General features: G+C 39.3%; 1 protein-coding gene across 7 annotated transcripts in view; it reads right to left on the bottom strand.

Annotated features, from left to right (window-relative positions):
- Positions 1–17,156, bottom strand: part of Herc4 (HECT and RLD domain containing E3 ubiquitin protein ligase 4) — a 68,544-nt gene that overhangs the window by 23,738 nt on the left and 27,650 nt on the right. For 5 of the 7 annotated variants that reach the window (XM_028776782.1, XM_028776783.1, XM_028776784.1 and 2 more), the window contains 7 exons: positions 13,314–13,474; positions 11,026–11,102; positions 10,613–10,737; positions 8,938–8,997; positions 8,502–8,613; positions 7,616–7,805; positions 6,125–6,297 (listed from right to left, as the gene is read on the bottom strand). In XM_028776782.1, the coding sequence (XP_028632615.1) occupies positions 6,125–6,297; positions 7,616–7,805; positions 8,502–8,613; positions 8,938–8,997; positions 10,613–10,737; positions 11,026–11,102; positions 13,314–13,474 (898 nt within the window). The remainder of the gene's footprint in view (positions 1–6,124; positions 6,298–7,615; positions 7,806–8,501; positions 8,614–8,937; positions 8,998–10,612; positions 10,738–11,025; positions 11,103–13,313; positions 13,475–17,156) is intronic. The other 2 variants (XM_028776785.1, XM_028776786.1) reach the window with 1 other exon arrangement.

The following is a 17,156-nucleotide window of genomic DNA, read 5'->3' as shown; positions in this document are numbered from 1 at the left end:
CAGAGCTACAGAGTGAGACCATGTTGAAAAACAAGTATCAATCTTTAACTAGAACCATCTTTGTCTGTTGCATCCTTAGAAGGATGCAGTGTAATGAACAGCTATTGTTAATTTTTGATGTGTGAAATCTGTGAAAATATAAACTCTTAAAATTATGAGTTTTATCTTATAATTTTAAGAGTTTACATTTTCACAGATTTCAAAGTTTTACTTTAAAGGAAAGTAAGAATGAATACTACATACCTCTCTCTCAAAGAAAAAGATCAACAGCATATTGATCTAAAAGGTAAGCTGAAATTTTAACTGAGTTGTAGACTTTTGTACATTAAAACCAACTAAAACTATGTTTCAATTATAGCTATTATTAAACCTTATACTACTTGTAAGACACATTACTTTTCAATAGTCTCATAAGCAGTACTGCTTTTATTTTCAAAGTTATGTTTTTAATCCCTTTATTTTACTGAGTAAAAACATGTGAGCTCTTTTCCTGCTTTTATGGGGTGGGTATGTGGAGGGAGACAAGGTTTGCTTATATAGCCTTGGCTGCCTTGAAACTAGCTATACAGACCAGGCTGGCCTCACGATATCTGCCTGTATCTGCTTCTGGAGTGCTGGGGTTACAGCTGTGTGGCACCACACCCAGGGCACTTTTCCTTTTTTTCTTTGGTTTTTCGAGACAGGATTTCTCTGTGTAGCCCTGGCTGTCCTCGAACTCAGAGATCCGGCTACCTCTGCCTCCCAAGTGCTGGGATTAAAGGTGTGTGCCACCACCGCCCCACCAGGGCACTTTTCCTAATGCTCTCATTTTGCAAAAAAACAAAAACTAGAGGGAAGCTGTTGTTGTCAACTTTCAAACAGAATTAAGACCTACCTACTTAAAAAAACAGAAATATAAAGTGTGAGATATTACCTATCCCATTATAGAAGATGTGTGTCCTTGTGCCCTACAGTCTTTAATACTAGTATTAGCTACACTCTTTACTAAAAAAGAAAACACACACAACATCACACATGCACACAAAAATTTCACAATGGCCTTTTCTCAAACACTCGTATTTATAACAAAAAATAATAAGGCCTGTGTGTGTAACCGAGGATGGTCTTCAACTCACAATCTTATCTCAGCTACCCCAGTAGCTGGCACTAGGCCAGGCTCACAACATTTTTCTCTCTTTCCTTTCTTTTTTATCTTTTTGAGACAGGGTATCTAGCTATGTAGACCAGACTGGGCTTGAATTTACAGAGATCCATCTGCCTCTGCCTCTCAGTGCTGGGATTAAAGTTGTGACCCACTCAGCTCACATTTGAACTAATCAACAGGTTTGCTTTTCTGTCTATGTAGCCCTGGCTGTCCTGGAACTATTCAGACAATGCTGGCCTCAAACTTACAGACCCGCCTGCCTCTGCCTCCCAGTGCTGGAATTAAAGGCCTGTGAACCATGCCTGGCTCAGAAGAGTAATCCAAAATAACTACACATAAATTTGCAAACACACTCACAGAAACACACAGCCCTACCTTTCTATATGGTATGTACTATCTTACAAGGGAGCTGACTGTTCTCTAGGAAGCCTTCTTTAGTCCCTCCATGAGGACATTATATTGTTCTTTATCTAACATTTATGTTACCATAAATCTTCACTTATTTGTACATACATAATCTTTCTAGATGACCACCTAAAGAAGGGGGAAATCATATAACTTCCTTATCACTAAGTCTCTAGAACCTAAATATAATGACAAGCGTACAGTACACAATAAATATTTGCAAAGGAAAAATGGAAATCATATAATGTTCAAAAAATCTGCGTATAATTTTTTTACTAAAAATGTTCAAAATAAAATGCATAAATTCTGATTACAATGTGTTTATTTCATATTATAATTCAGTATTTGGTTAAGGGGTAATTATGGTGACTAAGTCTATGTTCTATCCATTCAGTTTGAAGGTTCCTTGCCCTGACCTCAAATGTTTGAAAACCAGTATAATACACAACCACTAAGCTAGACATACCAAGTAAGTCTGTTTCTTTTAGCACACTAGCACTGCTACAGTGTACTGTGTAAGAATTCAAAAACAACCAATTACTACCCAGTGAACTTACGTTTCTGATTATAGACCCATTCCTGACAGCAGGCATCAAAGGTATTTTCCATGATGCCATTTAGAGCATTGAAAATATTTTCCATTTAGAAAGCTTTCCAAAGGACATGACATATGGGAGGAACAAGCACATCCTGAAATAAACAGTGAACACAAAATACACTTTTCTTGTTCTAGGTTTCCCTGTTCCTAGGTTAGATCAAGGAGTAAACTGAGGAAACCTCCCCTAATTGTTAATCACTGAGAAGAAAGAATAAGTGCATAGCTATCACGTATAGCATCTTTAATTTTTTTTTAATTTAATTTACTTGTGTGCATGTGCGTGTGCGCGTGTCCGTGCACACACATCAAGTGCACATGCCCGTCATAAGCACGCACATGGAGGTCAGAGGAAAACCTGGAGGAATCAGTTCTTGCACTATGCTGGCCTCAGGGATTGAACACAGGTCATTAGGCTTGGTGGCAGGTCACGCACTGAGGCATCTCACCTTCAGGCCTAAGTGTCTTTGATAAACAACTTCTGGTAAGGGGTTTATGGAAAGATGAACATCAATCATTCCTGATAATAAATATCCACACGTACTTATTTACAGTAAAGTAGAATGAGGCACAGCTTCCTACAAAGTAGAGGCACAGGAAAGACCACTGCTCCAAGCACATGCAGGAGCTGCTTAACAAAATCATGCCAAGGCAGGAACTATAGCTCAGTGGTAGAGTACTTGCCTAGCATGTGAAAGGCCTTGGACTAATCCCCTGCAAAACAATAAGAAAGACAGAGGAAATCCATTCCACTATCATTCTGCTTTCAAATATAACAACTTCAAATAAGAACCTACTTTCTGTCTAACCCAAAAAAAATCAAAGAAGTGTTTTCCCTCATTCAAATAGTCTAATTATGAAATCTCTGCCTTCAGAATATATAACAACTTATAAATTACATAACTTAGGAGCAGCAAGACAGCTTAGCACATAAAGGCACTTGTCATCAAGCCAGACAACCAGTGTTCAATACATGGCAGAATACACACATCCAACACATACATACAAAAAGAGTATTTAAAAGTTATAAAATTTAACCAGCAGTGGTAGCACACACCTTTAATCCCAGCACTCAGGAGACAGAGGCAAGTGGATCTCTGGTGAGTTCCAGGCCAGCCTGATCTACAGAGAGAGTTCCAGGACAGCCAGGGCTATACAGAGAAACTTTGTCTTTAAAAGCCGTAAGTAAGTAAGTAAGTAAATAAATAAATAAATAAATAAATGCTATGTGATTGAAACAATATATCAATCTTGAGAAACTATCACGGTGATATTTTATTGGCAACTGTTCATTTGCATATGATAAAGAAAGCCCTTATTCAAAATCACACTGACAGGAAATAGCACAAGAGATTAAAATGTGTTCTTTTCATTTCTAGTCCAAGCACAGTACTGATATGAACAAGAGACATAGTTCAGTGATTAAAGAAGCCCTGAGGTCAATCATTAGTAACACACACACACACACAAATTAGTAACATATGAAACCCAAGATAGTGGACATAATGCACTTTACAGAATTGAAGTTTCCAGCTCTAAAGACATAAAAGAGAGCCCACTCTAAACCTGTGTGTGTGCACACAGTACAGGTGCCCACGGAGGCTTGGGTTGTTAGGATCCCTTGGACTTGGACTTGTAGGAGGTTGAGAGCCACCTGATGTATGGGCTTCTCCAGCCCAACTACATGTTAGCAGATATACTTACTAATGTGAAAGAAAGCCTGCAGGGGCTTGGGAAGCAGATCCAAACTCTCTTACTATGGTCAATGCTGAGTTGCTTTTGTGATTTTTTGTTTGATTTTGTTTTTATTTGTCTAGACAGAGTTTCTCTGTGTAGCCCTGGATGTCCTGGAACTCAATGTGTAGACCAGGTTGGCCTCAAACTCAGATTCACCTGTCTTGAGTCCTGAGTGCTGGGATTAAAGCATGTACCAACACCAACACCACGGGCAAAGTAACTTTTTTTTTTTTTGGGGGGGGCAATTTCTAAACTTACAAAAATAAACAATACCAACTCTGCAATACCAACTCTACAAGTATATTTTAAGAAAAATCTTTTTAAAAATTAATACTCTATACACAGTGCTCACATGTATTATATACAGTTTCTAATACTGTTGGCAAACAAAAGATGTTAAGACACCACCACCATCTCAACCTTGAACTAACAAGAAGGCAAATCCTAGCACCTGGCATAGTTCCATCTAAAAGGTCTCTGTAGCCAAGCTTGGTAGAGACTGACTGCAACCCCAGGATCCAGGAGGCTGAAGCAGGAGGATTGTGATCTTTAAGGCCTGCTGATTTTTTATAACACAAAATCCTATCCCCGGAACCTAAGGGTTAGATTGTAACATGTGCAGTTCAATCCACAGACCCAGAGAAAAAGGAGGTAAAAGACACAAAAAACCCAAAATCTTTGAGGAACATATATTCTGTTTTATAAACTCTAGTATTAGCTAATTCTAAAACTTTAATCTTAAAAAGTGAAGATGAAATCTTAATAAGGCTCTCAGTAGAGACTGAGGTTTCTGAGCTGGCAAGTCAGTTATTCAAGTCCTAGCTATGATTCTGAAAGTTCTTCTTCCCACCCCTTTCTTTGAGACAGGGTTGTTGTCTGTAGTTCACAACAGCCTGGCATTGTGGTGATCCTCCTGCTCCAGTTTCCAGATTGCTGGAACTACAGGCATCCCTTTCTCCTGAGAGAACAGACAGGGCTAAAGAGAAGCAGTGCTCTTTAAGAGGATAAGCAGACAAGGAGTCAAAAGGGGGACTGCGTAGGAATAAGGTCCAGCTGAAGAAGGATGGCCATAAAATAGTAGGGAAAAGTTCATCCGAGAAACACAAAGCAAATCAATGCATCACTTGAATCCTAGGCAAAAGTATCTAGAAAGGGAGAGAGGCAGAGACCCCTGCTATAACATTAGAAGATCTTCACAACTGCAGCATGGTACGCCCAGGCCCTGATATGCTGCAAGAAAGTCTTGTTTGGGGAATGACCTGCTTCCTTGGAAAGAAATTGCTATCATCTCTTTAATCATAAAATGAAAGAGAAATTAACTGCCTAAGAATCTTGGACATACTAAATACAAAAGGAAAAAAATTCAGGAAGTTAAGTAGTGGAGAAAAAGACCCAGGAGCTTCACTAAAAAAAAAGGTAAAGTAAATGGTCCCCAGGGCGTCTCTGATCCAGAAGATCTACCTCCTTTACTCCCTTTAGTGTTTACTTTGGCAACCATCTGAAAGTGTAAAAAGTCGTTATAGAAAGACTGCATTCACATGGGCCTTCAGTCTGTCCTGGACTACGAACACATGCTTCTCCCTTAGGTCATGTCTCACTTAAGTAGCAACTCACGAATACCAAACGGCATAACAGAGATATACCTACCAACTGTCAGGGATGACTCAACTCCATCTTTAATCAGACAGCTGAGATTCTATTTCTTCATGTAACTTTGCACTTCTACAGTGTAAAGTGTACTATTTCTTACACTGGGAAAAAGGGCAGGAAAGAACAATAGGCAAATTAATGAATTATATATAGTTTCATTTTCAAATTAGTCATTTGTTTCAAATGAAACATTCTACTTTGATTGAGGCCATTAGTACCTGATACCAAAAGAATAGAAGTTTAAATGTTCATAATTACAAGGGCTCAGCCACTTTTATATAATAACCACTTATAGCTAAAAATAATGTATTATTAAATTAACACATTAGGTTCTTTACAAGAAAACATAAGAATTCTAATTCATTAATATGCTATTGTTCTGCCCCATTGAAGGCTACAGATACCTAACAAAGACAACTAAATCCAAATCTACAAAGTATAGATATATTACTTCTTGTAAAGGAAATTATGAGAAAGTTCCAAATTTCTTTACTATGTATTTTTATGCCATTCTAATATTAATGTTAAAATGAACATTATCAATGTGTTAGTAGGAATGGGGAAAGAGAAAAATAAAGGACTAATGGACATACCCTATGTAATATTTCTAAAACCTTTAATGCGGTATGAAGAAAACTGTTGAAAATTCTTCTTTCAGAAGGGGGAATGCCGATCTTGTAGAGTTTCAAAAGATGGACCACAACTTCCTTAAAAAGCTCTACTATCTTGAGGAATAGTGGAGGCTCAAGTACTGACCACCAGTTTTCTGTTATTAAAGGGTGAACATGCAAATAAAATGATAAAAAAAATCAGAATTAAAAAAAACATACTAACTTTTCTTCTAGAGCAGTGTTTTTTTTTTTAATCCTTTGAACATTTCAGGATGAACATAGCAATACTTTACATAACATCTCTAGGGCTTATAGATAACTTTCCTCACTACCAAGATAAAGGATATTGTTCTTAAAAATCTCTCGAAAGTAAAAACAAATATGAAAGGCCTACAAAATTCACATTCTTGGTATCATTATATTTAAATTCATAAATTATAGTTAAAATTCATCACTACACTTAATATAAAAATCAGTTATTAAGATGTTTTAGCAATCAGAATTATTTTTCAACAAAATATACCTTAAAATTGTACTGTTCAAATATTTAAAAATCTAGGTTTTATTTTTCAACTTAATATATAAAACTGAAATATTGTGAAGTAACATATTTACAGATGTGAAGAACTCTGGGAATCAAAAATAGAAAGTTGATGGAGCTGTAACATGTACTGTCTTATTCCTGGTTTTTATTTATAGTTTCTAACTACAGACACCAGAGTCAATGAAACCGTCTACACTGGGAGCAGCATGTGACTTTACTCCTTCAGCCCCAGCGTCCTACCCCTCACTTCCTGCTTTTTTCACTTACTGTCATCCTTAAAGTTCATGTGTGATCTTATTCCTTCAATATATTTCAGTTCCACATACCTACCACGCACTCTGAGAAAGCCAACCACTGGACTGAGCATAGCAAGCCAAGTATAAAGGCCAGGAGTTAGAGATGAATCCACACCATTAGAGGACTAAGGTAAACGAAGTTAGCCCAAAACCCAGAGCCAAATAGAGACTGAACTGTGAACTCAGGAGTCTTGTGAATAAGCAGAGATACAAATCAAACAAAAGGCAATTAGAAGGGAAGGAACTAAAAGGAAAGCAGTTGGTGCTGGGGCTCAAGGATGACTGAAACCAATGCTGTTTAGTTTCAATGGCTCATCTTAGTTCTTTAACAGCAAAACCACTTAAGGCAATGAGGGAGAGAAATATGGGTAAGTAAGCTTTCAACTGTTCTCGATACTATCTCTGTGCTATATTGGATTAAAACTCTTTATTTAACATGATTTGCCTTCAGCAACTCTAACAGTTAGAATCAAATACCCAGTAAAAGACAATACAAGAGAAAACCCTTTCCCATCAGTAACAGTATCCAATGAGCAAGGCAGAAAAATTCCAACTAGCAAAAAAGAGAACTCATTAAATAACACTTTGATTTAAAGAGAAAACGGTTCAGAAGAAAACTACTAAAATTCTTACCCAGTACTTTGAGCGGTGCCTTTTCTAGGTTCACCAGAGCTGTACCAAAGGGGATGGCTATTGTTGTGAAATTGTTGCAGTCACTCATCAGGGGACATTCTGGCAGGGTAAGGTAAAACCTCAGAGCTTCAACGTCAGGTAAGGAACTAGTCAGTTTAGGGATTAGATTCTTTTCCAAACTAGCTGCCACCTATATTTTGACAAAAAGCAAAACCTACTTCATTTAAAATGAATGTACTTCACAGAGATGCGCACGCGTGCGCTCGCGCACATACCACACACACACACACACACACACACACACACACACACACACACACGCGTACACATAAGAGAAAAAAAGAAATCAAGAACTACAACAAACATGAAATGACAAAACAAAAAAGAACATCTTTCAGTGATGTGTGTTGGAGTGCAATGAAAACTATTGCCTCAGCATTTCGAAGAAATTTCCAAAAGCTTTATTACAATATCCATTTAAACTCTATCACAGTGGCTAATAGAGCTATTAACAGACTTACCTAAATCAGGAAAGTCTGCTACAAACATCTGAAAATGCCTCTTTAATATCTAAACTACAGATGCTTTAAAATATTTTATTTTTGTTTGGTTTTGTTGTTTTTGAGACAGTGTTTTCCTGTGTAGCCCTGGCTGTCCTGGAGCTTACTCAGTAGATCAGGCTGGCCTTGAACTCACAGAGATCCATCTGTCTCTGCCTCCTGAGTGCTGGCATTAAAGGGTTGTGCCATCATACCTGGCACTAAATTTTTTATCATGAAGTATAAAGTAAGTTCATGAAACACAAGGTTAATTAGGTTGCAAACATAACACATCATGTAAAAATCTAGCAGCTAAATAGTAAATATATAATCATTTAAAAACAAACCTGCTGAGATATCTGAGGATGATCAGGTTGTATAAGTTTGTGGAATAAGAGTCTAGCAGCATTCATATCAACCCCGGAAAATCTGGTGCCTGTTCTATAGTGATCGTCATTGCTAAAAAAGAAAAAAAGAGAGAGAGTCACGCTCTTCAGTGTTGCAGCTACTCAGTAGTTGCCCAGGCTCCAGTGAGTAACCCCCATGTCTGCTCATACAAGTAACTTAATAAACTCAGTGGGCCTCACACAGACACACACGAGGACATGAAAGGAGAGAGGCTGAGTGAGGAGGGGTATGGGAGGGTGACGAGGGTCTCATCAAAGCACACTATACAGATGTATGTAGGAACTCGCCAGCTGTTACAAGTATATAGTAATTAGTTCTTTAATACACCACTCAATTTGTTTGAAAGGTTCAGTCAATCAAGGAATTGCCACTTACCTAACAGCCAAAAAACTTCCATTTAGGCAGCCAGATGAAGAAAATGTTCCATCTATCTCACTAAAAATAAAATAAATGAGACATATAACTTTTCCCCTTTTTTTCTAATAAAAATGTAGACAATTTAGAGCTGAGTATGGTGGCACATGAACAGAATCTGATCATTGAAAAGCCAAGGCAGGACAATCTACAGCTTGAGGTCAACCTAGGCTATACAGTTATGACTATGTTATTAAAAAAAATGGGGCCAGAGATGACTTTATGACTGGTTGCTCTGTAAGCAGGACTCAAACTCAATCCCCTACGACCTATGAGTGGTAGTGTGAGCTTATAATACCAGAGCTGGGGAAACAGAGACCAGAAGATCCCAAGGCCGACCAGCCTTGGAGTCTAGCAATCTCCAGGTTTGGTAAAGAACCTGGTCTTAAAAATTAAATAAATGTAATAATTAAAAATAAATATATTAAGTAAGTGTAGTAAACACAATAAAAAATTATACAATACTAAATAAAGGTATTAACTGTTTGACTCAAGCTTAAACGTATTCATCTTCAGCGGCCACCAAGTCGGCTCAGTTGGTAAAGTCTCGTGAGCGAGCATGAAGAAATGACCTTGGATTCCCAAGTACCCACATAAAAAGCTGGGTGTGGGAGGCTGAAGACAAGGGAATCCCAGAGCTGTGAGCCCAGGATCATCTCTCAAAAACTAAAGTGCTGCTGAGCGATGAACATTCAGCTTAGAGCCACCATTTTCACGTGTACACAGAACACGAAAATGCACATCTACAGGCGTATGTGCACACACCCACAAGCCTCTCCACCACAAAAGGAGAATTCAAGGAAATTAAGAACCTCCATCCATCCATCCATCTACCCATCCACCCATCCACCCACCCATCCACGCATCCATCCATCCACCCACCCATCCACGCATCCATCCATCCACCCACCCATCTACCCACCCACCCAACCACGCACCCATCCACCCACCCACCCATCCATCCACCCACCCACCCATCCATCCATCCATCCATCCATCCATCCATCCATCCACCCACCCACCCACCCACCCATCCACGCATCCATCCATCCACCCACCCATCCACCCACCCATCCACCCACCCACCCATCCATACACCCACACACCCACCCGACAAAGTCTCACTATGTGGCCTTGCCTAGCCTAGAATTTGCTATGCAGACGGAGTTGGCTGTGAACTCATCAAGAACCACCTGGCTCTGACTCCTAAGCACTGGGATTAAAAGCATGCACCACCAAACCAGGCCTCATCTTCAAATAATCTTTCTATAAGTGGAAGAGAATGAACTTTTCCGAGTTGTCTTCTGACAGCCACTTGTGTACAACAGCATGTGTGTACCTACCTACATACATGCAATACATATATAAATATTAATTTTAAAAAGGGAGCACTAAGGCTACAAAGGAGCACAGTTTAAACAGAACCTGAACATGGCTGCTTCATACTGACGTGTCATGCATCAGTCAGTTTTACCTGTCTGAACAAACCGAGCTTTTTAATAAGATCTTAAAAACATAGAAACTCTAAGTACTTAAATTTTTATATATAAACCACCAAGAAAATGACAGTCAATGAAATATCTAAATGAAAATTCTTCACAAGGCTGTGTATGTATGAGCAGAATGTCTCCCATACTTAGCTATCTCCACAGGGAACCTTCCAGAGGGGTAGCTGAGCCACTTCTGAATCAGAGCTTCATTCACTGTCCAAATCTGCTTTGAAGGGTCAGGGCATCTGAAGTCATCTGGAGGCGCACAGCTCTAAACATTCAAATTAAAGAGGTCAGTCAGAGGAAACGATGCTACTTACAACACAAAGCTAAAAACCAGTAATATTTGTCTGTTTGTTTTTGTTGAAGACAGAAGTCAATTTCTCCTAAATACCAGAAACACCTATCAGATAGCTTTGGGGAAAAATTATTTTGTAGATTTGAGCAGGAAAACAAATTAAGACAATTAACCTATAACACATAAAAGAGGGAGATAAATTTCTAAAATTACTCCAACTTATTTGAAGCTAACTAATTATTTATATGATTATATTAGTACCTGAGGACTAGAGTAATGTGAAAAGCTTTGATCTCCACCTGAGAAAATTCTTTTGACACAGAAATAGTCTTCAGAACCTACAATAAAAATAATATGTAAAACATTAGATTCTAAGATTCGTATTCCATTTTCTAGGCTATCAAACTTGCCACAGGGTTTGTCTGGAGCATCTAATCAGGCTCGCTTCCCTTCATTCCAGGACTCCGTGACAAGAAACAGGTAGAATAAATAATCTGATTCCTCAGGATGAGCCTGAGCAAACAGTTCCACGGGCCTAAGCCCCATATGGCAAGTTTGTAAGCCTTTGCTCTCCCACAGAAGCTTGAGGCTGAGGGCTCTTTCATTGTAACGACTAGAGCTGTGGACCTCCAGATGACTTTAGATGCCCTGACCCTTCAAAGCAGATCTCACAGTGAATGAGGCTGATTCAGAAATGGCTCAGCTAGCCCTCTGAAAGGCTCTCTGTGGACAAAGCCAAGTATGGGAGACATTCTACCACCAATCCCACACAATACTGTCTTCTAATCTGTGTCTCATATTTTGGTTTAAACATAGTATAAAAAATAATTACTATTATAAAAGATAAAGAAAATAAACATAAAATGGGCACACCTTCAATCCCAGCATTTGATAGGCAGAAAGAGAACTGCAGAGTCTGAGGCCAGCCTGGGTTACACATCAAGACTGACACCTTGAAACCAACAGTAAACAGAAAAATTCATTTTTAAAAAGAACATGGAAGAATTCAAATAATTGAGTAAATACTTTCTAACATGTAGCTCTGGCTCTTGGAACTTGCTTTGTAGACCAGGCTGCCTCGGACTCTTGGAGACTCACCTGCCTCTGGCTCCCGTCTAACTGTGCTGCCTCCACTGCCTCCACTGCCTGCCGGTGTGTGTGCGCATGCTTGGCTTGACTTCTTGGCTTTTAAACCTTGATATTACTATTACCTGTGGCTGCTACAGAAATATGAACTTTTTCAAAGAAAGAAAAATTATCTTAATTCTCTTCATTACTCCCTTACAACTAAGTAAGATGCCATTAAAAAAAAATCTCAGCAAATAATTGGATATGTAATAGTAAAATACAATTTTAAACATTTATAGTTTTGTTATTGTCATTTTTTTTCTTTATTTTTCTTTTTTTTTTCTTTTTGTTTTGTTTTTTTTTTCGAGACAGGGTTTCTCTGTGTAGCCTTGGTTGTCCTGGAACTCATTCTGTAGACCAGGCTAGCCTCCAACTCAAGAGATCCATCTGCCTCTGGTTCCTGAGTTCAGAGACTAAAGGTATGCGCCACCACTACTGACTTAAATGTTTAGTTTTAATTTTTGTGTGCATCTGTGTGTGTGTCCCATGTGTGTTGTACGTGGTGCTTCTGTAAAAAGGAGAAGGCCATCAGGCTTCTTGAAGCTGGAATATGGCAGCAGACATGGGTGCTGAGAACTGAACTTGGGTCCTCTAGCAAAGTATCAAGTGCTCTCAGCTGCTGAGGCAGGACAGTACTATGGTCTCTGTAACCACAGTAAAATAAATTTCATCTGTCTTAGAGCATGATGATTTAAGAGTTCAGAAAAGGATTTCTTTTCAAAAATCACAAAATGTAACTCAGTAGTAGAATCTGTCTCACCCTGCTCAGCCAGCTTTCTCATGGAACCCAGGACCACCAGCCCAGGGATGGCACCACTCACCATGGGCTGGGCCTCCCCACCACTGAACACTAATTAAGAATATGGTCTAAGGGCTTGCCTTACACTTGTATCTCATGGAGGCACTCCCTCAACTGAGGATCCTTCCCTCTTTGATGTCTCCAGCTTGTGCCAAGGTGACACAAAACTAGCCAGTATGCTTGCTTACATGGCTACACAGTTTTAGTTTTGCAAACTGAAAAGAGGTCCAGAGAGTGGCTACAAAATAAATGTGATTACACAACTACTGAATTTGAAACAATTCAACTAGGAAATCTTGTTTTATGTACTGACATCAGTTCAAATCACCCCTTTCACTGGTATCCTAGTTTCTGAATGATTCACCCACAAAAAAAATTTTTTATGATTTTATCCAGAATTTCTCTCCACGTATAGATGTAGATATATACAACATAAATACATGCATTTGGAGTCTCACCATCAGCCCAGGCTAGACAAACATAATGTCCCTCGTGTTACCACCATACTTGTAATTTGTTACTTTACTAACAAAGCATCTCACAGTTCTTGTAAACAAAGAAGACCAACGTTTTAATAAGGACTGTAATATATGCAGCACACGTGACATACAGTAGCACTTACCAATATCTTGTGGACATTGTCCATTATAAGAAAACCAGTTTCCTTTTACAGTGAAGGGGCTTTTTCTGTTGCTTGTTGAACCAGTTCCCAACTGCCCGTTACCACCAAGACCGAAGGAGTAAATTCGTCCTGAAGAAGGAACAAATGCAGAGGTATGCTGCCTAGAATAAAATGATAGAAAACTTCTGACTTAAGGTTAAATTCCAAAGAATTTAACTACAAATGAACCAACACTATCCTCTTAAAAATAAACTGGAGCTGGGAAGACGGCTCAGGAGGTATGAGTGTTTGCTCTGCAAGAACTGGGAACTGGTGACCAGAATACTCAGCATCAAGTAAACAGCCGGGTATGAATGGCTGCGCACCTGTAAACCCTGCATGAGGAGTAGGGACATACAGGCTGGTCCTGAGAGCTTACTCGACAGCCAGTGTTGCTGAAATGGTGAATTGTCTCAGGGCTCTGCAGCACTGAGTGACAGAGAGAAGGATACCCAATGTTCTGTTCTGGCCTCTTAATATGCACCCCACACACAGAATTAATAAAAATCACAAATCATCTCAACAGGTCCATGAAGAGCAACTAGGAATGGGGTTGGGATATACCTCGATGGCAGAGTGCTTGCCTATCACAGATAAGACCCTGGAACCAATCGCTAGCACTGAAAACAAAACAAAAAATAAAACTAGGAATGAAAGAGAAATTGTTTAATTTGATAAAGATTACCTACAAAAACAGCTGAGCACAGTCATGCACACTTTTGATGCCAGCACATGGGAGGCAGAAACAGACAGATCTCGCTTTAGTGTAAGCCCAGCCTGATCTACACGGAGTTCTAGGATACCCAGAGCTACAAGGAGAAATCCCGTTTAAAACAAACAAACAAACAAAAGCTACAAAAATCTATGACTGACATAATAATAAATGAATGTCAAATACTGAGTTTGCCTTGATCGTCAGTACTTTAGTGTTTACACTAGCATACTGGCCAATACATTAAGACAACTATATACAGCTGGGCGGTGGTGGCGCACGCCTTTGATTCCAGCACTTGGGAGGCAGAGGCAGGCGGATTTCTGAGTTTGAGGCCAGCCTGGTCTACAGAGTGGGTTCCAGGACAGCCAGGGCTACACAGAGAAACTCTGTCTCGAAAAACAAAAAACAAAAACAAAAACAAAACAAAACAAAAAAACCAAAAACAAACAAAACAAAAAGACAACTATATACATGTATATACAACTAACAAAAAAATGCCACAGATATACCTATGAACATGAATAAGTTATCAGTAAAAGTTTAATGAGGCAGCACTTTTGAGAAGCGATGTAAATACATAATTTATAGCAACTGTGTCATCAAAAAGCAAGAAGATCAAGTTTTTCAAAAAAGGAACTGCACAGAAGATTCTGGGAAAACAGATAAGTAGTAAGTACTGAGACTGTCTCTTATCTGGGTAGGACTGTACTGGCTCGGCCTTAAACTGCCAAGTGTGGTGGTGCAAGTCTTTAGTATTATCATTTGGGAGGCAGTGGTCTGGTTAACTCAATACAGAGTTCCAGGACAGACAGACAGCCACAGAGTGAGACCCTGACTTAAAACAACTTTTAAAAGCATCTAATCAACTCTGGGCTAGACTGACTTAGACAATTCAAACTACTAACACCAGAAATGAAAGTGGAAGCTTAGGCACGGTGGCCCTTGTGTAATGCCAGCACTGGGGAAGCAGAAGTCTAAGTTTTAGCCCAGTCAGAACTCAATAGTGAGACCGTCTCAAAACAAACCAAGTCCCAAGTAAAATGAATTCAGCAGCATACTAAGATGGTATGTTGGTATGAGTATTTTCAGGTAATGCAAGGGTCTCTCAATGTATACACCTAATTAAAACAAATCCCCAAAGACATGATCATCCAACCTGATGCAGAAAGAATAATCTAATGAAATAGTGGGTTTGCCCTAATGCTGCTTGCATTCTAATGTTAATTTGAGTCCCCAAAATTGTTTGAACTAGAGTCCACACATCCACAGGTAAGACACTAAGGGATCCTTCCCCCAGTTGGTTCTGATAGGTAAATAAAGATGCCAGCAGCCAATGGCTGGGCAGGGCAGTCAGAGGCGGGACATTCAAGAGGAGGAGAAGGGAAAGGAGATTTGCCATGCCAGGAGTGTGTGGAGGGGAGAGAAGAGAAAAACAAGACTGGTGGGCTCATACTTCAGGACTTTTAACACATGACACAGTTACAGTAGCTAAAGCTGTATGTAGTACATACACTCAAATCAATGGCCCAAAATTAAGTCCTAGATTTTAAGACCAATGCTTCTCAACAATACATCAAAAACTCATTCAGCATAAAAAGAAAAATCTTTTATACAAATAATGCTGGTAAAACTGTCTGTCTACACTCAGAAGAATGAAGTTGAACCTTTGCTGACTTATTGAACACAAGAATTAACCCTAGCACTTTCAAGACTGTTCCAAATTCAAGTTGGCTACACGATGAAGTTCCAAGCCAGCCTGAGCTATAAAGTGAAATGTCTTAAAAACAAAGGCTGGGGTCCAGTTCAGCGGCAAAGCACTTTTCTAATATGCATGATGCCTTGGTTCGATCCTCCAAATTGAAGAAAAAAAAAAAAAAAAACAAATGGGTCAAGATCCAAATCTAAAAGGTAAACCTATAAAAAAAAATTCCTGGAAGAAAACAGACCAAAGGAGAAAACATGTTGGATCTGGGCAATATTTTCTCAGTTATACCATAGTCACAAGCAACAAAAAGACAAGTAAGACCTCATGAATTTAAATTTGTATATGTGCCTAAAAACACTATTAGGCAGCCCGCTTTAGGAAATTTGAAAGAAGTGAGGACCATTTATGTCAAGGGCTTTGAGGACTTCGGCAACACAGCAGGCTGTTCTCTCTTTGTGTATACATGCAAGTGAGAGGACAATCTCAGGTACCATCTCTTTTGACATAGGGTCTCTTACTAGCCTGGAGCTCACCAATAAGGCTAGACAGGCTGGTCAGCAAACCCTAAGAATTCTACTGTTTCTGTCTCATCAACGTCAGACTTACAGGCATGTGTCACCATGCCTGGCATTTTATATGTGATGCGGAATTGAATTCAGGTCCTTGTGCTAGCAAGGCAAGCACTTACTAAAGCCATCCACCGACCCCTAGCACAGAGTCCCATTTCATTCTCTCTTCTTCTTTCGAGACAGGGTTTCTCCATGTAATAGAGCCTTGGCTGTCCTGTACTCACTTTATAGATCAGACTAGCCTTGAACTCAGAGATCGCCCTGCCTCTAGCTCCCAAGGACTGGGATTAAAGCCTTGTGCCATTATGCCAGCTAAATACATTTTTACTTTTTTATTTTATGTATGCAAGTGTTTTGCCTTTAGGCATGTCTGTGAACCACATGCATGCCTGGTATCCACGGAAGTCAGAAAAGGGTGTTGGATCCCTTTGGGACTGGGGTTATAGATGGTTATGAGACAACATGGGTGCTAGGACTAGAACTGGGGTGGGTTCCCTGGAGAGCAGCCATTGCCTGCTGAGTCATTTCCCTAGTCCCCGGGATCCCATTTGTTAAAATAACTGTGTTTTGTCTGCATGTGTATCTAGTACATGTGGGCACCGATCAAGGAAGAAAAAAAGTACAACAAACTTCCTAAAACTGGAGTTACAGACAGTAATGTCATTGCTGGGATTCAAATCCAGGTCCTCTGAAAGAGCAATCAATATTCTGACCCACTGAGCCACATCTCTGGCCTTCACAATTGACATTTGTTATAAACAACTTTTTCATCCATACACACAATCATATTATATATATTACAAGGTAAATTAATG

The sequence above is a fragment of the Grammomys surdaster genome, unplaced genomic scaffold (assembly GCF_004785775.1).
Source record: "Grammomys surdaster isolate TR1022 unplaced genomic scaffold, NIH_TR_1.0 273, whole genome shotgun sequence".
NCBI lineage: Eukaryota > Metazoa > Chordata > Mammalia > Rodentia > Muridae > Grammomys > Grammomys surdaster.
This window is presented reverse-complemented; position numbering and strand designations above follow the sequence as displayed.